We start from the raw sequence: 18,329 nt of genomic DNA, 5'->3' as shown, positions 1-18,329 counted from the left end.
CAAGACACACTCCCAGGATTAAATCCCAAACCACGACAACCTCCCACTCTCATTTAATGTTTCATAAAAGTGATAATCATAAAACTGTTAAATGGCTTGCATATAACAATAAGAGGATTTCCAGAATCTAGTTAAGCCTGATGCACAACTTGGCAGAGATAGTAACGCTTTCATGGTTTGTGAGATCTGAACAAACCGTGATTTTAACAGACAAAACAAGCCCAGACTTGTTTTGTTGCCTGGACTGGATTAGCTCAGTCATGCTTGCAGGAGTCATGAATTTTCCACCATAACAAAACATAGCACTCTGACAGGAGTTTATTGGAAGCAAGGTGCAATATAACATTTAACATGGCCAACGAACACATCATCTTATCTCCATTCAGTCATTACTGGCTGTTTAAAGTACAGGGGGGCATCCCTCAACTGCTGAGATCATCTCAAGTGTTGTCAACTACCTGGGTTGAAAAGTTAAAGGGTCAAGTCCAACTTGTCAGACAAACTTCAACCCAACCAAATATTGACCTTTAACCTCAAGTTAAGCTGCTCTGACCCCTGTCTGTACCTGCAGTTCACAGAGTTCCCCTTCTAGACAACTGTGCTCCTTAAAGGACCAATTTAAGTTTCTTTTCTTGGTCTGAACTTTTAACTAAAAAACTTATCTTTTAACCTTTATACTAAATGAAAACTTCCTGGAGACCTTTAAACCACAACTTTACTGTGAGTAGAGACATAAAGAGCAAAGGCTGTGCTGTATCTATGCAGAAGTTTCAAGAAAGTTATACCCAACCTTTCATATCATTGAAGCATTGCCTAATCTCACTGTTACTCATTTGACCTGTACTGCGTGTGCAATCCTTGTTTTCCTCCTGATAAAAAAAACCCTGTGTGTCAACTCTTATCCACTGACCAATGCTCTTGTCAACAAACGCATTAAGTCAAACAGCACCAGTGTTTGCTCTCCCTCGCCTCCTGACTGCATTCAGAACTGGACTCCACTATCTATTACAACAGTACTACTTCATGCAGACTGTTACCAATACACGACAGGTGACGACCAAACACAACACAGACAGACTGTAAAATCAATGGATGACTGCTTGTGTAAAGTGAGTTAGCATTGTTCAGAGCAAACGGCAGGTTGAGGCATTGTGCCGAGATAATGAATTATTCAAATATTCAAGTAAGTTCTCAAATACATTTCCGCCACGCCATAAAAAGTCTGCAGGTGTTGCTTTAGGCTCGACAATGAAGAAACGTTTGACATTTCAGGAAATATGCTTATGTACTTGTTGGATGGAAGAAGATTGACATCACTGACATGTCTGTAACTGACATGTCTCTGTAACACAAAATACCTTTTAGGTACAGCTCGGCGCTAGGAGAGAGTCAGCATAGATTGTGAACATTTTTTTAATTGTACATTTCATGGTTGTGTCCAAAATCACTCACTCATTGACTCTTTCCTGCACTATCCTGCCAGTATTAGATAGAGGACTACTGTATATCATGAATGAAGAAACACTTACAGATATGACTCATTCATTTCTGCAGCAATGTCTTTCAGTGTGAATGCAATAGGCTACATGATGTTACATATTGCTTGTACACTATGTTTCATGATGCATTGTGTAATATATGTGGTGATCCTTCATGACATAAACACACACATGAGGTTTTCCAAACTGTTGTTGTTCGTCACTGTCAGTCACTATTGGGCTACATGAAGTAGTGAATGAGTGATTTGGACACAGAACAGGCTAGACTAGCTCACCACCTTTAAAAAAAGACCCTTTAACAGTGGTTGAAAACAACCCAGACCTGCTTAATGGGTAACCTGTTCGTCGTTTCTACTTTGTGTATGGACTTTTAAATTTGATGTGTAGCAGGACTTATTTTTTGTAAAATTTCTACATGTTTTATCTAATTGTCATGGTGTAATGTCTGTATGTTTTATGATACCTGTCTTAGGACAACGGATGAAATTTCCGGCATACTTATATTGATGCTTTTCGCTGACATGTTGTTGATTAATGTGCATTGTCCTAATCAAATAAATGCATAAATAAAATGCTAGGCTAAGCTCACTGTCATTTACTTATCATTAACTGTACAAACTCAAGAGTTGTCTCTTTAAATTTAACTCCCAGCTAGAAAATAAACAAGCACTAGATTACTGTTTTAAAAAAAAGTCACAGCCAATGGGCTTACAGTGATATTAAAGCTAATGAAGTTCAATGAGACAATGCAAATTGTAACTGACACATGAGAAAGATCATGTGAGTCAGACCAGCTGAGGCAATGTGAGTGTGTTCAGGGAGACATTGTGTTTGGAGGGGGGGGGGGGGGGGGGGGGGGGGGGCTTAGGGGATGTATTAACACTTGTTAGTATCTCAAGTGGTTAGTGATAACATCAGAAGTGTGTGTGTGTGTGTGTGTGTGTGTGTGTGCATACTGCAGACAAAGTATCATGTGTGCCGATTCGTCTTTGTGAGTGACAATGGGATGAGTGACAGCCTGAAACCATGTGTGAGTGTTTTGCATGAAATATCGCAGTTCATTTGTGTGTCAGAAATAATTTGAATGTGTGTGTGTGTGTGTGTGTGTGACAGCAGTGCTGGCAGCAGCGGTTGGTGGCTGTTGTCAAACTGGTGGTGTTTTTCCAGGCCGAAGGGAGAATCTCTTATGTGAGTGTTAGTACGGGGGTGCCCGGCTCTCCACACGTGAGCTCAGCTGACCCAGTTCACCACCTACATGCAGACCAGTGTGTGTGTGAAGCAGCGCCGAAATGGAGACTGTTCAGACGACGTCCCTGCGGCCCTGTTCCCCTCATCCAGGAGAAAGAGCTTTTAAAAAGTTTGAGAGCGTTGTAACAATGGAGTGTCCTCTATGACAAACACAAACACACAGTTTGAGGCAGACTCTTCTCCAAACAAGTGCTCAGAAAAAAGCAGCCGACTCCCCTTCCCCGTCTTGACAGAGAGGGACCAGGGTGTGGGTGGGGTCACCTCACACTCCCTTTAGAAAACCTACAGATTCTCATTCGCATTACAGTTCAAGCACTCCTCCTCTAAGAAACACACACACACACACACTCATAAAACACTCAAGGAAAAACAACTATTCTGGTCACAATGAGAAGTATGCGAGAAATGTCTGCGATGGGATGGATGTGGGTGGGACCCGTTCCAGTTGGGGATGCACAACTGGGTCTACTGGGATAATTAGTTTTGACTGGTGGTGGGTAGTATCTTCAAAGTGGGATGCAGAAGTTGGCTCCAGAAACCACTTGGATGAAAAAGAAGATAGGCATTAACTTGTCCAGGTCGGTATCTGGTCAAAAGAGGAGTAGTTTCAGTTGAGGATTACTGACTAGATTTATGAATTCCTACGTAACATCCCAACAACAAAAACAGCAGTAAAGCAGTCATGTTTTTACATTCAAGTATCAACATCAATTTGTCTGTACAATGGATATTTTCCCACATCTTCCCATCTTTCCCACAACGTGTTTCCACAACTGCTTCCTTGTTCTAAAATGGACTTATGCCATTGACTTACAATGGGATCAAACTCATCTTGGCCTATGGAAACTCTGATGGGTCTATGTCACTTCCTCTACAACAAACTACTTTAGAACCACAGCACAAGATGCTCTGTCGTCTTTGCTGCAACGTTCCAATCCAATCCAATCCAATTTATTTATTTATAGAGCACATTTAAAAACAACCAAGTTGACCAAAGTGCTTTACACAGAAAACAGTGAACAAAATCAACATTTGGGGTGTGTGAGGCTAAAACCAAACATCATATAATTTAATAGAAACACAATGGAGTTAAGTCAAAATATAATCAGGCTAACCTGAACCCGGCTCGACCAAACCCGACTAATCTAACTGACGAGGTGTGACCTAAATGACCTGATAAGGTTTTTGCATGCAGACCATAGAGCAGACAAGTCGACCTGGTCAAAACACAAGGTCTTTCTCAGACAGCGAGTACTGTAGGCGTCCTGTTTGTTACTGCAGCGTCATGATGTAAACACCCTGACAAGAGGGATAAAAAACAAAATAAAGATACAGGACTGGACAGCCGAGTCCACCCGGCCTCCTCTTTTGTATCTCCACTGTCTCTGTCGTGTTTCGATAAACAATCTCAAGGGAAGCCCTGCAGGACATTACAACACCTTTCCAGTAAAGTCGGTCCAGGATAACCACTCTGCTGTAACAATGCTCTCTGTAACAAGATTGGGAAAACAGACCCTAAGCATGAGAAAGCGACGTGCTCTGCTCATTATATACCCCTCCCACCAGTCTTTCCATTGTTAAGATGGGAGGATGGGAGAGCATGAAAAACCTACACTCAACCTGACAGGGCCCCATCTGGGAGACAGGAGTTTTTACAATAGACACGTGACCTCTGCTACAAAAATATTGGCTTAGAATGCCTGACATACATTGGATGGCCTTAAAACGACAGCGAGAGAGATTTCTTAACATTGTTTTCATGATTTGATAAATTCTCTATACTTCCCCGGGGATAAAACAGCATGACAGCAATTTATTTTGATCCGAATCTGCATTTCGCTGCGGAGGAAAAAACTGTTTCTATGTATTCAGGTTGCTTAGAAACACTGATTTGATCTTGACGTTGTGAGTCTGTCTTGGCACGTCTACACCAACAATCACACACAACATAAATCTCCCAAATATGATATCCGAAATCCGCTTTGAGGTAACCGTGCCACTTAATAACAACAACAGTGTAAACCACAAATACATTCAATCACTCCACAGTTAAAAGCACAAGTCGTGTGGCAACGCTCACTGAATCCATTTGTTCCAATCAGTTAAAAGCTGAGAAGCAAGGCAGAAGAAACAGCGAAAGAAAATGCATTAAGTCCGCAAATGCACACACAGACAGACACACACACACACGCACATACACAAACAGAAATGATGTGAGATTTTGCAGGTAAGGCTCATCATGTTAATTAATTTCAGTTTAAAAAAAGAACAGGGTGATCCTTCCTGGATTGATTGACAGATTGGTAATTAGAGCAAAGGAAAAAAACAAATGTACCCAGAGATGGTTTATGCCCATGAAGCAAAAGAGAAAAAAAAGGTAAAAAAGAAAAAAAAAAAGGCAAAAAAACAAAAAAAACAACCCAAGTACGGTACGCATGGACGTATGAATATTCCTAACCTGCAAAATGATTCCTCCATATAATATCAGCGATAGTCATTGGTGGGCCACCGGCAGGGTGTGGTTTACCTTTGTCATGGTCAGTCCTTATCATATCCATTAAGGAATTCTCCAAAGAGTGCAAGCTAAAAGCATCAAAGGGCCGATTCCGGTCCTGCAACACAGCAAAACAGGAAAAGGGTTAGGATCAGAGTCAGGGAAGGAAATAGTATGGACAATAAGGACACATGACATCTATTACATGACATTCTTGGAAAAAGGATCCCTCCTCTGAACTTTCCTCCATTATTTTTCCTGGTAAAAGTTCTCTTTTGTTTTGGAAGGAGGTCAAAAGGTGTCGTATTGAATGTAAAGCTCCTGGCAACTGATTGAACTATATATAGGCATACAATTGACTTCTATTGCTTCTGCAATTCTAGCAACTATCAGCTATGGCATATGCAAAGTACATTCAGCATTAGCAGTGTACATTTATACACAGTATATGCTGTACATTAAAAACACATTATCTAAATTACAGCTTTTATAGTCGTGTAGATATTGTGCATAACATAAACATAAAATATGATTCAAATTGAACATAAATGTTACATATTACAAAATAAACATAAAATGAAATAATTACCTAATCAAAAACAGTAGGAACAGTTATGAAACTCGTGGATGAAGGACAACATGATGCTTTAAAACCTCCAAACTTGAACTTGCTCATTTAGCCTTGGTTACCTTGCTCAAGGGCAGATCACAGGCAACAACTTGCACAAAGCAACAGCAAGGCTGGGTGGGATGCATTCTTAGCTAACCTAGACTAATATAAATTAGGTATGAGAGATTGAATGTTACAGTTAGAAAAAAAAAAGATATATGGCATGTGTCAGCCCTGGGGATGATGCTGAATGGAGTTGATATTGAAAAGGAGATATGAATCCTTGAGGCTTTTCACATCAAAGAGTGACAGCGAAAGAACAGACAGGATTCTGCCCTCGGGGGCCTCATCTGTCTGGACTCATATCATTAAGAAGAGAATTTCTTAACCGTCAACTGTGGGTGGAGAGTACTGTAACAGTGGGGCAATTGAGATGAAAAGTTTCTCCTAGGCCTTTCTTGTAATGGATGAAGTAATTCTCACTTTAGTCACTCTAACAAATGTCAAAAGCAAAGTACTGATCATTTAAGTATTCTCAAACATGACTGCTTGTTGGTTTAGCCATGATATTAATCATAGTGATTTCCTGGACCCGTATTAATGTACGTCAATGAAGAAACAGTTGGAACGACCTTGGAGTCTCTACAGAGGGTTTACAGGGTTATTCATGTTTGCCTTAAGGTAGCCTACAAGTTGCTGTTAACACTTGAAGGCATTTGGAGGCGTTACACACACCTCACACTCATTTCTATCTTGGACTGCTAAACACTGATGTCACTGTGAGTGCGTACATGTTTGTGACCGTGTGGAGGAGTTCCCACTGTATCATAATAGCCCAAGTTACAGAGGTTATACATTTTTCGTTGTGAATACAGATGAACAACTTGAACCTTCAGCAGCCGGTGCACACTAGGGAATCCCAGAATCATTAGTTGGACTCAAAGCTGCCATATTACCTGTTAATATCTGTATGATAATGGCAGACAAGGTTTTTCTCTAAAACAATTGATTATTAAAGGGGAACTATGCAAGTTTGTTTTACTAACCCTCCTCCCGGCCATGTGCATTTGTTTTCAATGAGGCTGGCGAGAAAGCAATATGGATAACGTTATATATCATAATACACGTTATCTGTGTAGTCTAATCTGTCATAAACAAGAGATTGCGGGTTACGGGGCGCGTTTGAGTCACAGTGTGCTAGACTAGAGCTGGGACACCGATCAGAGGCTCTGATCTTGCAAGGTTGGTTTTTAGCCAAGAGACGCTAGCTGGAAGGCAGAGAGCCTCCATTCTCCCTGGTACAAGTTACAAGTCATTTATTTAACCATCACAATTACTCTAAAGCTGTTTGATTAAGGTAAAAATGTAGCATAGTTGAAGCAGAAGTAAACAGAATATTTGTGTTGATATAAGTCTTAAATAGTTCTATCTTCCGACAGCAATCACTTACATAGAGTGTTTGGTCTGAAACACGGGTCTGTCAGTCACTCTGCTCTGCTGTAAGCCGAGGAGAAAACGTTCCTTGTATCCTACAACCTTTATCCAATGAAGAGAGAGAACGGCATAAAGGGGCGGTCCTCTCTGTGTGTGCAGCCAAGGGATGCGCGTGAATGTGGTGACGTAGGGACGAGGGCGGGGACTGCTAACTCCATCGGCTGACAAGAAGTTAGCCGAAACGACCGGATCGCTTACTTCTGCTTTAAGGTAAAAATCCTGCATAGTTCCTCTTTAAAACAAGAAATCTGCATTTGTATGAAACTGTAAAAAATGTTTTATCAGTATTATATTTCATGAAATAATAGCTAGAGATTGTGTAAAGCTGTTATGAGAACCTTGAAAATGTTAGTCAGATTCCTGTTTGTCAAACCCATCTGACAGGAGATCAGTTCCACCTGATGTAGCTGCTTTTGAATCTGGCCTCGGAGTTTCAGTTTGGCTGCTGTGGCTGTGATGAGGCACTAATGTTGTGTTTGTGCTGCGGCAGTAACACTGTCATTCGATGGGTATTTCAGCACGGGTGAATTACGAAACCTTTCCACACTAACTTCCCTGATGCTGTGAAGCAGGTCGGTCGTCTTGAGTCTGGGACTGGACAGTCAGTGCCACATCAAACACCTCAAGGTTAAAGCGGCCCGCCGAGATTGAATGAATTTATTAGAATGACATGTGTGCCAAAGGTAAAGGCCAAGATCGCCAAGCCGGAGCTGGAGGCTGCAGCCTTGGCAGCTGTGTCCTGTGTCCGCTGCCCGAGCCGGGGCCACATTGTTTGCACACCACAGCTATTGTTGCCCATTCGGCTGAGCATTCAAAAGTGTTATTCCCCCCACTCTGGACCCGACAGCACCACGTAGATAAAAATCTGCCCACTTGGTACAAATGGTAAACACTTAAAATGCTGAGCTTTTAGTTTCCTCGCCCTCCCCTCCTCTCTGACACATGTGGGGGTCGGAGAGCTCACAGTAGTCAAATGACCTACAGAGGTGGTATATCCAAAAGTCCCAAACAGACTTCACTGTTTAACACATCACATAAGTTTTCCATTGTGGGGTGTGCAGGTTCAAGCTGACCTGCTCCGACTACATTGGAGCTCATCTTTCCTCATGACCCATTAACATGATTGAAGGATGCATTTACGAGGGAGATCGTGATAAGAAACAGACATTTAAGATATGGCTGAGTTACCTGTTTTTAATTAATCTAGTCTGTTCAGTAAGATTAAAGGCTGCCAGGTTCACAAACAGTTGGTAAATTTATCATTTTTTGTTCTTTTTCCTTGATAAACTATAAAAGGTGAATTCTTTTTTGGCTGGACTAGCCGCATGCAGGCCAGTGCTACAGCCGTGCCTGAGATGATGTGGATGTAGACGTATTAACAACAGATCCAAGATGGATTCATTTATCAGCCATACTTCCCAGTCCTAAACATACTATTACAAACCCAACACTCGCTATAACTGTTTCAAATTAAAAAGGCCTGCGGCATTTCAGTGGACAGAAACCCTATATTTGTTCACAAGGCTTCTGTTGCTAAGCTGACTTGCTGCAGTAAGTGTATTGTCTCATGTCTGGTTGCTGTTTTTCTGTTGTTTACACGTTTTCCAGATCTGCTGGTTTCTTTAACTTAGCAATTACTGATGGCTTCTCTCCCTCCCTCTGCCTTATGGTAAGTTATTCCTCTGCCTCCTTTAGCGATAATGGTGCTTGAAAGTAAATGTAGTTTATTTGTCCCCCTCCCTCCCCTCTCTGCTCTATATATCGCTGCCACTGCTGGATTATTTTTATCTCCAGTGGGGACAGAATTTATCCCCCCCTCCCTCCTCCCTCAAGTGATAATGGCAGCGATGGCTCGGGTCGCGTCGTTGATACGTCCAGGCCAGTCCTGGAACACGCAAACGTCACGCTCTCAATGGATGATTGACAGGCACACCGACTCTAGATTGATTGACAAACAGCCCAAGAGATATAGGCCCTAAATAACTGCGACAAATGCACATCCCTGTCCACATTTCAACAGTAGTGATTCATAAAAAATGGTGTTCCCACAAAGCCTACTCAAATCCACACCAGATATACAACCTTGGGATGCATTTATTTTTAGCATTAGAAGACTATTTTCATTATGTGGATCTTTTTTAATTGATGAATTGTTTAGTCTAGAGGACTACATCTTCCAATTGCTTGAGTCGACTCTTCAACAGCAATATTCAACTTTTAATATGGAGCAATGACAAATTTTAAAGTCTAAAAGCTGGTGGGAAAAATGATATTTGCTAGTCTGTTCATCATTTTCATGTTAATTGAGTGAATGATTAAGTAATGAATGCAAGAGCTGACATGCACTCTGTTCCCTGGCACCTCCAGAAGTTAGCTGCCTTTCATTTCTAACCTATATCACATATACAGCACAGGGAACAAGATGAACCACATGAAGTTTCTTATGTAATTCAGACTGGTTCCACCTTCAGACCTGTGATGGCTCCTCCGTTTTGCATGACCATCAGACAGCATTTGACTGTGATATCCACCTGTCAGTCTGCCTTCTAACTTTAAACCTCTCGATCTGATACCAAACAATTAAGATAACAGAAGACCACACACACAAAAAGTCACCACTACCACCATTTCAAATTAAGGTATCTCCTGAGAAGCTCATGTGACTTTGTGTCTTAAGCCTCACACTGACATGATAAGTTGCATTCCGCACATTCCTCTGCCTTTAAGCAGCAGCCGGCGGCAGGCGAGTATGAGCACATACGCAGGACCCAACGTTTCACCCTGCGTCTCTTCTGCGGCATCCTAGGAATACAGAGGGAGATCTCCAGAATGACAACAACTACACCTGTCACCAGCTGTCCACATGACACTGTGTGCACCCCGCCTGCTGCTCAGCTCAGCAATTTGCCTTTAAGTTTCACTTCAGTAAACAGGTCGGTTGACATGTGGCACCATGACCTTGCATCCTGGTGACAACTCTTCTCCAATTATGGGAGTAATTGTTCGGCAGCTATGTGTGAACTAGAGACAGTATTGCATTATTAAGGCATGTGAGCCCTTTAAAACAGTACAGAAGAGTATAAAAACACATTCTAAGACATCACCTTCAGCAAAGTGACATTATTTATGTTTCGCAGCCTAACATTTGTCAAAAAATTGTCATAGAAATTCATGCTAATTTCAACTCTATCATCCTCATGTCCTGCTTTACAAAGACATGGGCATTCATTATGTTTAAAAAACAAGATGATCTAACAGGCAGGAAAGTTCTAACGAAAGATTGAATTAGCCTATATTTTGTTTTAATGGGAAATTTGAGATTCTATATTTGTGTTTTTTGATTATTATTTACACGGAAAAAAGTCAGGATATATGGAAAATCCAAAAGTTATGAATGGGCATCACTAATAACAGTGGTATAGCCCTCAATTGATGCAATGACAATTTTCAACAAATTGCATTTTCCTTATATATGACTTACATTTTTAATAGGGTGAATGTGATGGCAAGTCTGAGGGAAAGGTGTACGCTTGAAAAATGATTACTGAAATAAAAGTCAGTGAAATAAGTTGTCGACATCTTCTGCTTTGTTTCATCTGGCAACACTTGAGCACGTGCGAGCGCAGGGCTGTCGTACCCCATCCCTGTTATTTGCCAGAGTTTCACTTCGACAAACAGACGGCTCTATACCGCATGACATGTGGCCCCTTGACCTTGTCCCTTGGTGATAACTGGAGCTGTGAGCTGGCCAAGTCACGAAAACACAGATCGAGGTTTCTCGGCAGAGGAAACTGAGTAATAAAGCCGTGGAGGGCCTGACCTGACTGACACACATTCAATCATTATCTCCTGAAAAGGCTATACGTTTCAACCCAGCTGGAATTTCACCCTGTGTCTCGTCTGCACATGTAGGCTAATACTCCTCTCTCTCTCTCTCTCTCTCTCTCTGCAGTAGCATAACAGGTTAACACTTGGGCCCACTCTCCGTCCTCCTGGGTCCTTGTTTTGACCGAGTGAACAAGTGCTCCTTTTTAAGTAAGCCGGTGACTTAAGGGGGAGTATTCACATGGCTTATTTTCTGTGTTGGCTTGTTTGTCAGGGAGCATAGCTAAACATGGGGAGAACACATGACTAGCCATGAGAAGAAGCCATACAGTATTACGACGGCTCATGTTAGAGAGACGTGTCGTTCAGGGAAGGACTGCCTGCTGACATACATTAGAACAGACATGTTGTCTAGTATAGTGCTAGTGAGGACAAACCGGTCTTGTCATGTTTATGTATTTCTATTTTGATATATCATACCATACAGTTCCCAGTTGACATATTTTTGGTGCAAATGAAGCTTATAAATGTCTATTCATTTAATAAACAGACAGTTCCCTCTGACAACATGTCTGGACACATGGGATGAACCTATAGAGAAAACTGTTGTTGTGCTACAGTGCCAGGTTATAACTTTCTGTTTTTCTTAGAGTGGAAACAATTTCATTCTTGGCCTATTATGTTGAAATGTAGACTCCACAGCAGAGACACACACACTTGTGTTGTGTTCATGTTTGAATTCAGGTTAATATTTTAAGTCGAAATTCAAAAGGTTGATGTCGACTTCTTATTTCAGTGGTTCAGTGTGTATTTTGGACCTGCGCTCATTTCCATCCCAGGGTCAAACTCCGCCCACTATCGAATCGCAAGCCAATCAACTGCGAGGACGGATGTTGCTTTCAAGGACTGTCGAAAACACTGCAGTTACAAGGAAAACGCAAATAAACAAGTTACTGTTGAGAATAGGGGAAAAAATCAATAAAATCCCCCGAGATAAGAAGAGTATAGACCACATAACCATAAATCATGTTTGTTTTATAGGCTAATAGTGACATTAATACCCACAAAAAACCAACAGAAATAATAACAGTATTATTATTATTATTATTATTATTATTATTATTAGGGCCCGAGCGGCGACTGCTGTCGCCCAGCGAAAGCCCTATTGTTTCTGCTATGTTTATTATTATTCTTTCTTTCATTCTTTTTCTCTCAAAAGGATCGCATTTTTGGAGGCTTCAACATGCCCCAAAACGCGTAAATTTTGGCATGCACATCAGGACTGGCGAAAAATTTGATATTTTAAAGTCGTTGGAAATGGGCGTGGCCAAATGGCTAAATAGCGCCCCCTAGAAAATTTCAAAACATCAGCCCCGCCTTTGTGTGTCACCTAGACGCATGAAATTTGGTGGGCTTATAGAACATGGCAAGACGCACAAAAAAGCCTCTTATGTCATGGTGAAATCACAACAGGAAGTCGGCCATTTTGATTTGAATTTTTGACCTGTTTGATCTATCTCCTCCTAGGGATTTTGTCCGATTGACTTCAAATTGGCTAGAGACCACCGAGATGCCACTCTGATCAAAAGTTGTGCTCCGCAGGTCTCTAGGTCAAAGGGCGTGGCTTCTGGGGCCTTGAGGATTTTGGCGACTTTTCGTTTGCTCGCCATTTCACCTTCGAACAGCTATCACACCCACATACTTTATCTGATCAGCTTCAAACTTGCTGGACATGATGACGGCTCCGCCCTGAACGTCCCCATATATTAATTTCCTACGTCACTGATAGCGCCCCCCGGTGGTAACAGGAAGTGGCCAGGTTTTACCTTAACGTGTGCTGATGGCACATAGTTGACCCCATCAACTTCATTCCACTTCTAAAACATGCAGACTAAGGTGGTGAAGCTACATCATGAACGCTGTGAAGCTACGAGTAATGGCGTCCGTGTGGGGGCGTGGCTACGATTCCTCGCCATGAACATACGTTTGGCTTTTTGATGGCTTTAATGAACTCGTATCAACATGAAAATTGGTACACAGGTCCAGGGTCACGACCTCAACGTCTTAATATGCTCATAGGCAATCTCACTCATTCGCCCCCTAGTGGAAACAGGAAGTGGCATATTTTACATCAACATTGTCCGATATCCACGAAACTTCACATGTGTGATGAGGGACTGACCCTGAACACACCTGCACGCATCCCATTACTGCCCCCTAGTGGACGAACCATTAACTGCTCATAACTCCCTCATGCTTTGTCCGATTCACTCCAAACTTCACATGAGTGATGAGGGGCCGCCCCTGAACGCACCCGCCCACAACTGCTTAGCGCCACCTGGTGGATGAACAAAACATTGCAGCCCAGGCATGCCTCAGGCCCCGCGGTCGCATGGGTGAGCGAGGGCCCGTCATCGCCGCTTGCGGCTTTAATTATTATTATTATTATAATCATGTCATTATTTGTTGTTGCTACTACTATTACTCCACGTAGGTGTATTTTAATAACAAGACAGATAGATAAACGCCATGACTCGTGTTTTCTCCTATTTACAATGCAGCCATCATTCTTTCTGTATTAACTCTCCGTCTTATAATTTATAACTTGACCTATAACTTCGTGGTAAGCAATTATACTAAGCTCTATCAATTAAAATAACATCATTTGTCAAACCGGATATGCAGTGTGCATATAGGGCTAGGCTACTGTCGGCTACAGGTCTGTCAAACTGAATTGAGAGGGTTACGAGGAGCACCTGAATGCGTCATGTGTCCTTTTAAATCCCACGGAGAGTGAGCTGGCAGAGGAAATTTAACCATTTAGTGCAGTAAACCGTGCAAAGCGACACTTTCTAGGGGCTGACTAAGTGTGTTTGTCTTTGAATGCGGAAAAATAGCCATGATCGATGGTTATAATTCAAGGACTCACTGTGTCATTCGATTTATTTGACCTCCACAACACACAAGCCTACAAATGTTGACAGCTACCGGTAGAAGCCGATGGCCATTTGTCAATCCATCTGAGCCATTTGACACATCTTCGGTATATCTGCACATTTGAAATACAGTTTTTAATTCGGAATTACTGAAATCGACTTAACATGGCTATAGGCTTTAGCCTATAATGCCTGCGTGCGTTCAAATGGAAACCTATAGGCTACTGACTGTGTGGAAAAATGGAAATTGTATTAACATCGGTTTTGATTCGTGCAATAAAGGGATTGAACTGCAACTTCCATATGGAATCAATATAATATTAATCACTAGCTATATTATATGGAACCATTGCAAATCCGTGGTAGTGATGAGTTCAGGGTGACCTTATCCTAGGCTAAGCTCATTTGTCCTATTTCTATGTCACTCACTTGTGTTTTTTTTCATATTTATACAGGAGATATCGAAGAAATTGTATTTTTTAAAGAGGTCGACAACCAGGATAGAAGTGACAGCTATGATCAGCATGTTAAAACGCTAGAGCCACACAGATATAGGCCTGGGCCTGCTCTTATACTGGGACTGGATTTACCTGGAAAGGCAGTATGTTGTTGCTGTTGTCAGTCCTGAAGGCGCTGTCCTCCATCCAGGGCTTGGGGGCGAGGGGACCAGGTCTTGGGAATTTGGGGGGTGCTATAACATTGCTGGTATAGGGCTTTTTCATGGGCGAGATGGGGTTCAGGGGTGACGGCACCCCGACACCGACTCCGACCCCTACCCCTACCCCGACGCCCACCGGTCTGCGCGGGTCCCTGCCTGCCTGCATCCCGCTCCAGGGGTTGGAGGCTGTGCTCCAAGCGGCGTTCTGGTGGTTATTCCAAGCGGACGATGAAGCAGAAGAAGACGGCCCCTTGCTGTTATTTATGAGGGTCTGATAAGCGTTTCTCTGGGGGAAGGGGCCTTGACTGGGGCTGACAGGGGATCTCCTCTGTTGGGGCTGCTGGGGCTGCTGCTGCTGCTGCTGCTGCTGCTGCTGGGCTTGCTGTTGATGCTGTTGGGACTGGGGGGCCAGACCGATCTGCGGGGAGAAATTACCCCCGAAGACCGGGTTGACGTGGTGGGGGAAGTTCTGGAAAAGCATCGTCCCGTTCACCGAGGGTATTCCTTGGAAAAAGCTATCGTCCACGGCGTTCGTGGTTCCCGTGGACCAAGTGCTTCCAAACGAGGAGGAAGGAGAGGAAAGGGGGCCGCCAGTCTCCTGCGGCTGGTGGTGGAAGCTCAACCCGGGCAGGATCGGCGATTCCATCGGCACTTTGTCTTTGCTGCTGATGTTCAGCGCTGAAGCCGCTTGGTTGCTCCCGGTCGACGGACTCTCCGACTCCGATGAAGAAGAAGTGGGCTCCGATGACGGGGTCGGGGTGGAGGGAGGAGGGTCTACTTGCGTCGGATCTTGCTGATGGTGAGGCTGGGCTTTGTTTTTGTCCATCAGTAAATCATCCTGCATGGTTTGCTGAGCTGAAACGGGGGGAAACAGAGACGGGGAGTTATTATTATTGTTGTAATTCAGGAGATCATACACCGGGCTCGCTGGGCTGCTGTAGTATCTGATGAACTGGGACAACTCCGACAAGGATATGATGTTAGAGGGACCAGGCAACTGCAAAGCGAATGCGTGATCACCCATTTAGCCGAAAAAGAGGAGGAAAAAACACACTTCCCAAGACTACACCAGAGTGATTCACAAATCCCACAAATTATACACGGAGCATAGCCTACGCTGCAGTCAGATATTCACCAGATTTCGCCACGTCTCGTTTTTCCTTCCACGCAGGAACTCCGGAGCTGCAATGTGAAACTGATTCAGTGTGTGTTTTCTGCCCAAGGACCTCCCCTATATTCATTTACATACGTCAGTAAATACAGCTGTCCTTCAACAAGGTTAAAATATAGCTCTTCCTTGACTCAGGCACTTCGACACTCACGACTACAGTCTTTTTTTTTCAACTAATATTATTCCCAAAAAAGGCGCACTCGGCTGTTTTTACGCAGCAGAAAGTGACGCACCTGAGCCACTTCATCATACCGCAAAGAGCTCTCGTCCTACCCGGCGAAACAGATCCCTTCTAATAAAACCTGTACCGCTCTTATCATAATTCAGCACAGTGTACGAGACTATGGTACTTTAATAAAGAAGATAAAAGTGACTGGTGACTGCGTGTGCAGTAGCCTACATATCAGTCCCTGCAGAAATAATATGATTTATAGTAAGAGATTTTATTATAGCGCAAAGAGGGGCTCAGTCTGTCTGAGGTCCGCATTGACACAACCACGGGTTTGGCATTTACATTATAGCTACAAGATGAAGCCCATACTACTTGAATTTTGAGATAACGATCCTATAATAAAAGCCAATGGTGGAACATCAGTCAAAACTCTACTCGGTGTCCTTTATTCAATTTGAGAGATTATATTGAACCTTTCATGCAAAATGATCTCCATATACTTTGAATATGCGAGACAGCGCCCTGCAGGAGCAAAACTAACAAGGACACATTCAAATCAGCCCATTATTACGACAATTCTGCATTTATAAGGTTGCCACATTTCCAAAAACGACATAGCAGTGAACAGGACAATGTAGAATGTAAATAGAGCACAATATGCTCGATCACTGCAAGTAGGCACTGAACAATTGAGCACACTGTCATCTGGAGCGCAGGCTATGCAAGGCAGAACCATAGGCTATGGCACACTGTCAGATCATCCAAGGTTAAAAATGTGTTAAATTAAAAATCCACGATGAGACACCTCCGGACTGTTGGTCGGAACCTGGCTGCAAAGAGAGCTAACACGCAGCCTACACTGCGGCCTTTAAATATCATGGATGCATTAGACTTTGAAAATAACACTGCCAGATGACATGCAGGATAATTTCAGCAGTATGATGGCAGGGATACAAAGTGGACTTTCAAGGTAATCGCAATAGCGTCTGCATTGCACACACCCCACCAGTTAATCCGTGTTTTCTCCTCCAAGAGCTGCGCTTCCAAGGTCATCAAAGCAGCACAATGAGCAGCCAACAACGGCTCACCTCACCCGGCACCTTCACCAAACACACGGCCAAAACCCTGACCCTTCAGGTACCCGGTTATCGCGCCGATCGAGGTATCCAACACATTTCATGAAGCTGTCTCTACCTTGAAATCCCCCTTTAATCCATATGTGTCCCCTCCACACAAACGACAAAACAGCATGCACACACACAAGCGCTGCAGCTTCTCTGCCTGACGTCAAGTTTGAATTACCTTTATCGTTCACCTTTTTGTGACTCTGTAAGTAAAAATATTTCTGTTTGCCTCGTCTGGGTTTAGATATGACAAACGAGCTACCCTTGTGCCGAGATAGTCAGCAGTTGCCTCAACAGCTGATTGACTGCGGCGCATGGATGATGCCGAGGAGGCTGTAGGGAGTTGTAGTTTTTCACTCTGCAGTGGCTGGTCAACACAATTTGCAGCCTATCTATGTTATACACACATGCGCACGCACGCACGCACGCCCCCCCCCCCCCCCCCCCCCACACACACACATATACACACACACACACAAACACACACAATCACACCTGTGTGTAGCCTACATACATTAGTTTATATCAGTTTCAAATAGCCTATGTGGTGTGGTAAAGTTACAAGCAATAAAAATAGCTGTGGCTGAAAGTAGCACTTTTCTTTCTTTCTTTCTTTCTTTCTTTCTTTCTTTCTTTCTTTCTTTCTTTCTTTCTGTTTCTCTCCTCCATACAGGTGCATTCATCCAGCCTGTGTTTTAGCCTATATGCAAGACAGCAATACATAACAAATGTGTATTAAAATTAGCCTACTCACATCTATTTCAAGAGAAGCTTGAAATATAGCCTCATAAAACTGACTGTAACAGTGAAGTAGGCTAAGGACAAGCAGAGATGCCTTGGAGCATACAGTTTGACAGAAACAGTGTAGCCTATAAAAACGTCTTACCACAATTAGAGGTGTTCTGTAGCCATATGTGCATCTTCATGATGGCTGTGTCTCCAAAGTGCCGTGGCCTCCCTTTGGCACATCTGTTCGCAGTGGATTCAGAACATTAAGTTGATGTTTTTAGCCATAAGAGGGAGGGAATCGTCATTAGACTACATTTCCCATGATGCCCTTTGCGGCGCTGTCCTTGTTTTGATGACGTACACGCGCAC

At 43.0% G+C, this 18,329-nt stretch overlaps 1 protein-coding gene across 1 annotated transcript in view; it reads right to left on the bottom strand.

Annotated features, from left to right (window-relative positions):
- cpeb3 (cytoplasmic polyadenylation element binding protein 3) overlaps positions 1-17,547 on the bottom strand; it is a gene marked incomplete at its 5' end in the record, with an annotated part of 43,022 nt that extends 25,475 nt beyond the window's left edge. Inside the window, 4 exon segments of the mRNA XM_083987845.1 lie at positions 5,206-5,359; positions 14,697-15,619; positions 17,410-17,494; positions 17,497-17,547. Coding sequence (XP_083843971.1) covers positions 5,206-5,359; positions 14,697-15,619; positions 17,410-17,494; positions 17,497-17,547 — 1,213 coding nt within the window.
- Positions 17,548-18,329: the final 782 nt, after the last annotated feature.

The sequence above is a fragment of the Trachurus trachurus genome (assembly GCF_905171665.1).
Source record: "Trachurus trachurus genome assembly, chromosome: 15".
NCBI classification, from domain to species: Eukaryota; Metazoa; Chordata; class Actinopteri; order Carangiformes; family Carangidae; genus Trachurus; species Trachurus trachurus.
The sequence above is the reverse complement of the archived record's forward strand: the minus strand, read 5'-3'. Positions and strand labels throughout refer to the sequence as shown.